This window comes from Carassius gibelio, chromosome B4, assembly GCF_023724105.1.
Source record: "Carassius gibelio isolate Cgi1373 ecotype wild population from Czech Republic chromosome B4, carGib1.2-hapl.c, whole genome shotgun sequence".
NCBI lineage: Eukaryota > Metazoa > Chordata > Actinopteri > Cypriniformes > Cyprinidae > Carassius > Carassius gibelio.
In genome coordinates, this window is record NC_068399.1 from 18,837,784 (window position 1) to 18,849,438 (window position 11,655).

Below are 11,655 nucleotides of genomic sequence, written 5' to 3' on the forward strand. Positions count from 1 at the left end.
TTGAATTCAGTGATGTCATCTCTGTTCAGTTTAAATAGTGTCTGGCATTCGTTTTGCAATCAAGTCAACGATGACGCTGTAGATGAAGTGACCCCAACTAAGCAAGCCAGAGTTGACAGCGGCAAGAAACCGAAACTCCATCGGTGACAGAATGGAGAAAAAAGTTCTCCTCTGACCAGACGAAACCATTAGTTCAATTCCAGGCTGCAGCAAAGTCAGATTGTGCATTTGTCCTGTGGTGTTGTCCTGGTGGTCGTCCGAGACAAGGTCTTTACAGGGGATCTGTATCTGGGGCTCTAGATGTCCTGGTCTCCGCTGTCTTTCAGGGCTGTAGAGGTCCTTTCTAGGTGCTGACCCACCATCTGGTCTGGATACGTACTGGATCCGGATGACTGCAATGACCCTCTGATCTGGATACAGACTGGATCTGGTGGCTACAGTGACCTCAGAATAAGAGAGAAACAGACTAATATTAGTGTAGATGCCATTCTACTAATGATGTAGCAAGTACATTATGGGAAGTGTTCCCGGTTCACCTAATTAATGCAGCCTAAAATTCCTTTAACGGATTTGGATATTAGAAGCATATTGGTATGTTATGTGTAAGCCAGGTTAAAGAGATGGGTCCTAACAATTATACTGCACTGACATGTATTTTATAACTGTGCTGAAAAATTCTGTTTGAGCCAGACACTGTGTTTTGGAACATTGAAGCTAAACTGGTCTATAATGGTCAAAATGGCTCTTTAGCTAGTGCATGCTAGTAGACTATCTTGGATCATCCATGAAATTGATGGAAATTGCTTTCTTGAATCAGCTAAAGACCAGATACTAACCAACTAATGACTTGTTTAGACCAGATAATGACAAGCTTGAACCAGCTCGAACCATCAACTGACCTGCTAAGGACCAGATAATAACCAGTTCGGACAAACTGAGGAAAAGCTTTACCTGATAAATAACCAGCTTAAACCAACTAACAAATAACACAGACCAGCTTAAACCTGGTTAGGCCAGATAATGACAAGCTTGAACAGCTATTGACAAGCATGAACCAGTTTATGGCCAGCCTGAACCAGCTAATGACCAGCTCTGACAAGCTAAGTACCAGCTTGACTCAGCTAATTATCTGCTTGAGTTAACTAATGAGCAGATCAAACCAGCCAAGGTCCAGGCTGAACAAAGTAAGAACCGGTATAGATTGAACCAGCTTATGACCAGCTCAAATCATCTAATTACAGGTTGAGGTAGGTAATGATCAGATTAGACTAGCTAATTATGATCTTAAACCAACTAATGACCAACTCAAATCTGCTCGGACCAGCTAATGACCTGCTTAGTCCAGCTAATGACAAGCTACAACAGCTAATGGACAGGGCTGTTCCAGACCTCACTGGGCCCTTGGGCAATGACTTAATGCAGGGCCCCATCACAATAATATGTAATAATATGTATGTATGTATGTATGTGTGTGTACGTGTATGATAAATAGGATTTTTATGCCATCAACATTTTTTGATGCACAGAAATTTCTTGTTACAAATTTCAATTTCACAAAAAAATACTAGCTCAAGTAAAATCAAGCTTACTGAACACAAGTAAACAGTCACAAATTATAACAGAACAAAGATACATACCAAATCAACCTACTTGATAAACTGATAAACAAATAAAGAAATATTACATTGTATAAAGTAAATGTATAAATAGACTGAATAGTATTCACTGTATAAATTCAATAAACATTCATTCTTATTCTACAAAAAGTGATTCAGTCAAGGACAGTGAGTAATATTCTTTCTGTTGTTTGATTTACATTACTGACACAAATGGCAACAGCAGCTATATAAGGCTGCTTTAAAAGAATAGTTCACCCAAAAATTAAAATTATGTTGTTGTTCTTAACCTGTATGAGTTTCCCCTCTGATGTTGATCACAAAAGAATATATTTGGAACAATACTGGTAACCAAAAAAAATTAATAAATAATTTTTTTGAGTCAACAGGGACCAGAAACTTTCTGGTTATGAACATTCTTCTAAATAACTTCTATTATGTTGAGGAGAACAGGTTGGACCGGTAAACAACTATTAACTTTCTGCAACTATCTAACGATGAGTTTAAACCAGCTAGAAACCAGTTTCCATGTTCCAAGCTACCTGCTTAAAATGGATCTTTCAACAAACATTTTATGTATTTGTTTCTAAAAAAACTTAACTTAACTTCAGCCCTCATATAGCACTTGAGTTAGCCCAGTGTTGTCACTTGGCTCATAATGCTGAGTTCATTGAGGTGGTTAGCAAGGGACAGGAAGTCTTTTAAACGTCTCAAGAATCATGGGTATTTATAAAGTCAATAATCAGTGTAAATACAGAGAGACAGATAAAGAAATTATCAAGTGAAAGAGTGGAAACATGCAACTCTATTAAATAAACAATCTCTTTCGCTCACTCCCTGTCTCTCTGTGTAAACTGTCACAGTATAACCACAAGGTGCCTTCACATAAACTATAAACAGACCCAGACTGCAATATTACAGTTCAAAACCACGATTAAACTAGCACTTGCATCCTTGCTATCACTGATCTTACTTTCCTCTACTGTGTTAGCATGGGTGCTGAATGATAACATTTTCCTCAATTAGAGCGCCTTTCGGACATTGTAAATTGGTTTCATGTGATAAATGTGTGCAGTACAGGATATTAGACAGCACAATGGAAAAAGACAGGGAAAGAAAGAAGATTAAACTTGAGAACAGCCAGTAGTGGCTTGGATTAGGAAAGTAGCTTGTTTGTTAGATTTCTTACAGAATGACATTAATGATTATGGATCTCTGTGATGCTTGAATTAGCAATGGTCACAATTTAAAACGACAACATGCTGTCACCTAGTGGTTTGACGTTCACTGTACACTTCATTTGCAAACAATATATTTCATGTTATGCACAAAGGCAAAAATAGCTAAAAAGTAACAACAATAAAGTAAAAAGTAATAATATCAACAATGAAAATAAAACAATTATAGTTAGAACCTATATAATAAAATGATCTTAGATATCAAAAATGCAGTAGGCCTATGTTAGTAAACAATATATCTGCCTCTAAATATGAAGACTGAGAGCTGCTCTTTGAAGGAGTGGTTGATCAGATTCACAGATTATTCCCCACGTGGGTGTGTGTGTGTGTGTGAGAGAGAGAGCATGTGTTGCAAATAGATTTTATCTATTAGCCTATGTAACAGTGCTATCTAATTCTGTTCCTGGAGGTACAAAATCCTGCATCAATCATCAGTCAGGTGTAAACACACTTGAAAGTTTCTTTTTTTATTTTGTTTTATTTTTATTTTATTTAAAGAAGCCTTGAAGATGATAATAATGATATTAAATTTAGATGAGGCTGATTCTGGGTAGAATGATATTGTAGGCTTTATGATTGATTAGTAGCTTAAGTTTTATATTCAAATGACAGAGTACTTGCAGGACACTTTTAGCCGAGGTATAGGCCTAGCCTACGCCCTTCTGTACTTGCGTAATTCAGTCTGAGGGTGGCATTCTAATGTTGATTGGGAGGTAAATTGGCAGGTAAATGTAAGTAAATGTAAACTTTAATGTTGTAGCCTATTTATTGTGTCAGAATATTGATCGAGAATGTCACGAGTTGTGGAAAAGCAACATGGATTCTCACAACAAATAACCAGTAAGCTACCGATGAGCATGCCCTGGGTATAGCTACATAATATTTTACTTTTTTATATAGGCTATAGCCTATATTTATTATATTGTTATTAATATTAAGATAGTATTAAGTTATACTTAACAATTTGATGGTGATTTAGACTTATTTAAGAATTTTTTTATTCAAAGAATAAAAACTGAAAAAACAGTCCAATCCAAGTTAGGGAGTGTCTCAAAAGTCTAAATATCTATAACTGTAGGCCAACATATTGTTATATAGATATAAAATCATATAGCATATAGACGGTTTTATTAAGTGAAGTAACCTGCAAGAACAGGGCATTGATTTTATTAATGGTTGGCCTGAAGGTGTCCTTCAAAGCAGACTAGCTGGCAGTTTTTAGCTATCTTTTTAGCTCTCTTTTTGTGTGTGCTTTGAGGTGCACATGCTCATGGGTGGGACAGTTTGCTCTCGGTATAGCTTTTGTAGCAATATACTCAGACATTAAAAAAAGCATCAAAACATGTCATGCTCCCAAAATCTAAGTCATTTAAGATGTGTCAGGGTTGTGTGAATGCATGAGCTATAACAAGACGTTTCTATGAGTTAAAGGGGGGGGGGGGGGGTGAAATACTATTTCATGCATAGTGAGTTTTTTACACTGTTAAAGAGTTGGATTCCCATGCTAAACATGGACAAAGTTTCAAAAATTAAGTTGTACGTTTGAAGGAGTATTTTTGTTCCAAAAATACTCCTTCCGGTTTGTCACAAGTTTCGGAAAGTTTTTTTCGAGTATGGCTCTGTGTGACGTTAGATGGAGCGGAATTTCCTTATATGGGTCCTAAGGGCACTTCTGCCGGAAGAGCGCGTGTTCCCGTAGAGCAGAGCAGAGATGAGACATTCACTGATCAGAGAGAGAGCGTCGCAAAATGTCACAAAATAAGTGTGTTTTTGGTTGCCAGGGCAGGACAACCCTGCACAGATTACCAAAAAAAAAAAAAAAAACAGCATTAAGGGACCAGTGGATGGAGTTTATTTTTAGAGAGCATCAACTGAGTTGGGCAAGTGTTTTTGTTTGTTCCCTGCATTTCAAAGATGCTTGTTTTACAAACAAGGCCCAGTGTGACGCCGGATTTGCACATCGTTTATTTCTTAAGGATAATACAGTCCCTACGAAAAAGGGTCACGATCGTGTGTTGGAACCGCAGGCGGTGAGTAAAACTGCTTCAAATATCTCTGTGTTGTGAACTTAGCTATCGGCGCGTATGCACATCAAGTAAACAACATGCGATGTTGTCATCAAACTGCACTTTCCGCATGTACAGCCAAAAAAACAAAAAAAAAACAAAAGACGACATAAAGTGGAACTTAGTCATTTTCCAAAACCGCTAAGCAAATATATACAGTTTCAGTACATTCCACATAGAGACGTCATTGCTGATGCTGCTCTTGTTCAATTTCAGCCTCTGGATCTGATTCTGGATCATAAATATACGCTGAATCTGACTGTTAGCCATGGTTTGTTTTGGATGTTTTTTTCCTCACGGTAATGTCACAGCTTCCAAACGCTCTCAACGCAAAAGCCTACTGGCGCTCGTGATTCTTTAGTTCCGCCCACACATCACACCTCCAGTCGGTCGTGTTTTTCCGGGAAAAATCGGTACAGACTATCTTTCTCTTATGAATATAATTAAACTAAAGACTTTTTGGAGTTATGAAGGATGCAGTACTACTCTATAGGTACTCAAGATTAACAGGATATTGAGTGAAAACGAGCATTTCACCCCCCCCCCCCCTTTAAATAATATAAACCATATTTTTAGATAATTTTTTGTTTGGTACTCCACTTACACACTCAGACTATTTAATTGTATATTTTTATGCTACACATATTTTTTTAAAATCTGAATGATTTTGTTAATCATTGTCACGCACTTTTATGATAGTCCCTTAATTTTCTCAGTGAATGTCAAATGAATGTCAATCATCAAACAAACTTTACAGGAGTTTGATATGCCATCATTTGTTGTTTCTCAGAGAGGTGAGTGACTATTCTGCTTTCTGTTTCTTTTAGCTGTATGGTTTCTTGGTCAGACTTTATTCTGGTATCATACAGTTAGCTGTTAGTTAAGTAAAATTGCTTTTCAGTTCTTCTTAGTCTGTGGTCTGCAGAACCGTGGGATGAATTATCACATGAAGAGAGTCATGTAAAATATAAGTTTTTTATTAAGCAGTTTATATTAAGCAACACCATCAACTCAAAAGAAAAACAAGAAAAGTAAAATCACAAAGATAAAAATGAATAATTGTTTCTTTAACATAAATGGACAAATAGGGGATAAATAAATTAATAATAATATTAAGATCAAAATTAAAAAATAAGGAATAAGAGCAAACTATTTGGATACTTTGGGGTGATTGTTCTGGGAAATTAAGTGATCATCTTAATATTTGATATAGTGGCCTGATACTTTTGTGAGAACACATCTGACTTGGCCATAATTGCTACTGATCTTAAGGACATGTCCAAGAGCTAAAATGAAATAAGTGCTGTTTTTGTTGTTGTCATGATCACACTAGGTTGTTTACTGATCTTTGACTAAACTGTACATCTAAAATTTGTATTGTTCAGTATCAGCTGTGATACAAGATTCAGTTTATATAATTCCGTGGTTTATGTTTTTTTCCAGCATTTTTCTATATGTTGGTTTACATGACTTAGATTTGCTGGACAAAAGTTTTTCATTTATAACATTTGTAAATATTTTTACATATCTTATTTTCTTTAAACCCAAAATATAATAATAAAAGATTATGCCAAACTTATGATAGGACCATTGTATCACCATGGCATATTTCCATTTACTGACAAATTAAAAACATTAAAAATAGGAAAGGTTTGTTTATGCCATTTAAAGTATGAACTGTATGTATTTTAGATTAAACCAAGATATCACCCTAGTGATTTGGTGAGGACTTTCTCACAGGCTGTGCAACTTGGTTGCTGGCCTCTTATATGATGCATATCCTGTTTTCTTTCTCTCTCTTCAAGAGATGGCGTGGAGGGCCCTGGCAGCGTTGTCCCTGCTGCTGTGTTTCAGCTCATCTTGCTGTGACGATACTCAAGATTATTTCTTGTCTGAAACAGTCATCAACAATGTCGTTCTGGACCCTCAAACTGGACGAATTTATGTGGGTGCCGTTAATAACATCTATCAGCTCAACTATAAACTACAGCTGGAGAGCAGTGCTGTAACAGGCCCTAAGAAGGACAACCCACACTGCACTCCACCCATCACTGCACAGTGCACTGATGCAAAGGATATGGACAACATCAACAAACTCCTGCTGGTTAACTCCGCCAACGGCAACTTGGTTGTTTGTGGAAGCCTTTTCAGGGGCATCTGCTCTTTGTTAAACCTCAACAGCGTGGACAAACAGGTGTACTACAGTGACACTAAAAAGGAGAAGACATACGTAGCCAGCACAGAGGAGTCTGTTACCGTTGTGGGAGTAATTTCTTATTTTATAGATGATGATACTAATGCAAACCTCAGTGTATTTCTTGTAGGGAAGGGCTATGGTAGCTCAGACAGTGCGAAACTCATTAGCACCCGATTGCTGCAGGAGTATGGAGAAATGGATGTCTTTGAGAACATGGTTGATGCTTCCACTGTGCAAGCTAGTCCTTTTGTCCAGCGTTACCTCCACGACTTTCGTCATGCTTTCAGAGACAATGGCTACATCTACTTTTTGTTTTCACGCACTCTAGGCACCAGCGATAGTAGGAAGATCACATTTATAGCACGTCTGTGTGAGAATGACCATCATTACTATTCTTACACCGAGCTCCAGCTCAACTGCTCCGTCAAAACTGAACAACAGGAGAACACATACAACAAGGTCCAAGCAGCATATCTGGCCAGACCAGGAGAAGTTTTGGCTAGGGAGATCATCCCTTCGAATCTCAATGATAAAGTTCTGTTTGCTGTGTTCAGCGCGGATGAGGATGGTGGCAATTCTGCCTTGTGCATGTATCCGCTCAGCAGCATTAATGCCAGGCTTAAGGAGGTGATTGAGTCCTGCTACATAGGAGAAGTTCTGGAGGACGAGAAACCAAAGACTGTTTATTCACCCTACATCTCCAAGCCTGAGGCCATCTGCAAGACCAAAAGAGACGTGAGTTATTGTGTTATTCCAATTCTGGTTCTATTTTGTGTGGGCCTTTTTTGAATGTGGTATGTGTTTTCACCCAACAGAAGGAAATGGTGAAGGGATATAAGTGTGGTGCAGAGTTCCTTCCATCTCCACTAGCCAGTAAACCTGAGTACGCTCTGGCTGTCAAACCCATCTACCCCCGAAATGACATGCTGACAGCTGTAGCTGTGGCAGTGGAGAATGAGCACACTGTGGCATTTTTGGGAACCAGTGGAGCAGATGTCTTAAAGGTGACAACAAAGGTTGTTGGTTCAAAACAATAATGGATGCTTATGATATACAACCACTTGAGTAGTGCACTTAATCCCAAGACTTACTTAAACTTAATGTTCATGTAATAGAGTGTATATTTGAAGAGTTTAGATGCAAAAGCCTCTAAGTGTCCTTTGAATTTTTATTATAAAATCTCTAAGGCTCCTATGTTTTTGTTAAGTTATTTTATATTAATTAATGACAATGAAAAGAACCTGTTCATTGCCATTAAAGTGAATTACTGAACCTATTAATGACTATCATTAATGGGAACACACTTTACAAACTCAGGATCGAAGCATTAGTTGAAAAAGGACGTTGCTAATCAGTATCACTACTGATTACTGAACCTACACAGGAGACTGAGAAAAATGATAATTAAGAAGACCTTGGTATCTTAACTCTTCATTTGTAACTCTCTTATAAAATAAAATATGTATGCTACACTGCTTATAAATGCTTTTAATTTTTTGATTTCAGGTGCATCTTGACCCTAGCCACCCTGACCTTTATAACAAGATTCCAGGGGAACACACAGACGGTGGGGTGAACAAAAACCTCTTTTTTAATTCAGCTTTGGATCATTTGTACATCACCACTGGAAGAAAGGTTTGTTTATGAACATGTCTACAACATACAGATCAGGGGCCTGTACCATGAAGCCTGATTAGCTGGCTATCCAGGTAAGTTTGCACCAGTCCTGGGTTTTAGGTACCATAAATGCGGCTTGACTTTTAGCTGCATTCATTGTCATAATGACAACTGCTCCAGGGCAGGTTTTGTTCTGAAATTGAGATTGGACCAATTAGATGTGAACAAAGTGACACATGTCTAATGCAAAAAAGTTACTCACCCTGTTTCTCTTCATCCAAATTAAATAATAATGAATGATAATTATTTGATATGATTTATATAATTGTTATAATTTTAATTTATAATTAATAAATTACAAGCAATTTAAGTTTAACAATTATTATAAAGCATTTATTTTAAATGAATATATTAATATATACAAATCATATGTAATATAAATAAGCTGTAGAATCAATAGATTATGATCTAATAATGACTAATAGTGAACTTACATGTACGAGTCTCCATATATTCATTCATCAACTATACAAACTATATTCACAAGTTTCACTTGTGACTGTACTGATAGAGCAAGATCATTTCATTTACAGTATTTGTCCTCTTTCATAGACAAGTACCTTCCTCAGTGTAAATGTATTTAAATTCCTCATTTTCTTCAATCTTTTAACCTTTACAAAGAGTTTTGGAACTCGCTGGCTTTCACACTTGCTCTGAGTTGCAAGGCATGTGATTTGCCTTTGCTGTCACACATTAATGGGAACACACTTCACAAACTCAGGATTGAAGCATTAGTTGAAAAAGGAAGTTGTTAAACAGTATCATGTTATTAACAAAGTGGATTGGTTTTATCTTCTCAAAGCTAATCTTGTAACTCTGAATTTGTTCAGGTATCATCATGGTACAGGCCTCATGTTGAGTAAGCAGAGATCATTCACTGGTTGAAACCTGTTTGAGTAATGCAGGTTTGCTAAGCTACTGTAGAATGAATACAGATGTCTTGAAATATTACACATCTCTGTGTTATCCCTAAACTCTGTCATCTGCCACAAAAATGTAACAGCAGGCTGGACTAAACTATAAACAGTTTTTATAATCAATTGCATCAATTGGGTTAAAATTATTTTTATAATAAACAAAAAAAGCAAAGGCAAATAATACTCAATATATAAAATACCCTTCCACTGCATTGTCCTGGAGGAGTCCGGCTTTGCCAGGGTTAGACAGAACCTATGTTTGTTACCCAGGGTCCCATGCTTTGGTAGTGTTGCCATTGAAATATATTTATAATATTGACATTCTTTCTTATTTGGAAGTCAATATGACTTCATGACTTCTCAAGGAACAAGGTTACATAGTAACTTGAGACATTTTATTATCTTGATTGTCTTGCTTTTCTTTTGCTAAGATCACCAAAGTCCCAGTACAGGCCTGTGAGCAGAAGAATGACTGTCAATCATGCATCTCCCAACGGGACCCATATTGTGGCTGGTGTGTGTTGGAGGGCCGGTAAGTCTTTTAGACTCATTTTATTACCAAATACACAACTTGATTTGAAAATTCTTGCCTGGTGAAGGACAGGGCAATGACCCACTATGGCTTCTTCCATCCTTAATAACCAATTTTTTAAAACAGGTAATTGTTTACAAATCCCACTGTGGTAAATATCTGTGTGCAGTCCAGTTAAAGTGAATGGAGTATGGCTCATTACCTGTGTTTGTCTGCTTTGCTCCTGCAGTTGTACTAGGAAAAAGGATTGTGAAAGAGGAGAAGGAAACTTCGCCTGGTTGTGGAGTCCAAAACAAACATGTGTATCTATTAAGTCCTTTGAGCCCCCCAACATCAGCTGGAAGAAAACATATAATTCACAGGTACTAAAGCATAACATGAACATGTACATCATCATACACTCTGTGATAAAGTCTGCCAGTATTTCAAACCCTAAACTCTTAAGGATTGACTCAAGCTTTATATTTTCTGGCTGTATTGTAATAAAAAATTTTTCTAGAGCTGACATAATAAAAAACCAAACAAGGCATCTGAAACTATCAAACTATCATATCACCTTTCATACATTTCTAGTCTGTCTCAAGTGGTCATTTTTACAATTTGATTTCCAGAACTGTAAAAGTTACAGAAATCAATAAAATGGTGAAAAAGTGATTGACAAAATGTAATAATATCTATAATAATAATCATAATCAAGTTTTAAGTGTTTTATTTATTTACTTTTTCATGTTTGTTTATCTCTAAATATCCAGTTTCCCTCCCCAGTATCAGCAATCCTGCTAGATTTACATGTGTATTTGGTGACTATTGTAGTCAGGCAACTATGGAAAATACACGGTTCATCTGTGATCTCCCGCTCTCTGAGTACATACCGCCCATACCTGAGACACAAGGTAAGAGCATCCTGCTTGCATACTGTGAAGCCTTCCTCTCGTTGCCTCCTTTACCCTCTGTCTTTGTATCACAGAATGCCTAAAAATGACATAAAATATGAATGCTTTTTCATTTATTTCTTCATTTTTGGAAACTGATCAGATCCAACAATAACACTGAAGCTGAATATATTGTCAGATATATTCAGAAGTTTGCATGTGTGTAGATTTTGTGGCAGTGCCAGTAATGATCATGATGAATGATGGATTTGAATTGGCATTTGGTGCATTTGAGTTCTACAACTGTGCAGACGTGGTGAAGAGATCGGAGAATACACCGTGAGTATCAGGCAGTGTTTAAGACATGTGTCTTCTGTATAGCATTTCTTTAGATTAATCTTTTGACTGGGTGGTTGTGTTTCCTGCAGATGCATTGCATGTGTGACCAGTAAGTGGGGCTGCCAGTGGAACATTCAGGATCACACATGCAGTGATAGAGATGACACTGTCAAGGGTGATCATATCATACAACACATGCAG

At 37.0% G+C, this 11,655-nt stretch overlaps 1 protein-coding gene across 1 annotated transcript; it reads left to right on the forward strand.

Moving 5' to 3' along the window:
• The first annotated feature begins 5,658 nt into the window (after positions 1–5,658).
• On the forward strand, positions 5,659–11,655 carry LOC127956846 (plexin-B2). The gene is made up of 9 exons (XM_052555090.1): positions 5,659–5,714; positions 6,726–7,852; positions 7,933–8,121; positions 8,624–8,752; positions 10,143–10,243; positions 10,473–10,605; positions 10,996–11,136; positions 11,343–11,454; positions 11,544–11,655. Exons 1-8 carry the CDS (start codon positions 5,687–5,689, stop codon positions 11,361–11,363), a joined length of 1,869 nt encoding a protein of 622 aa, XP_052411050.1. The 5' UTR covers positions 5,659–5,686; the 3' UTR covers positions 11,364–11,454; positions 11,544–11,655.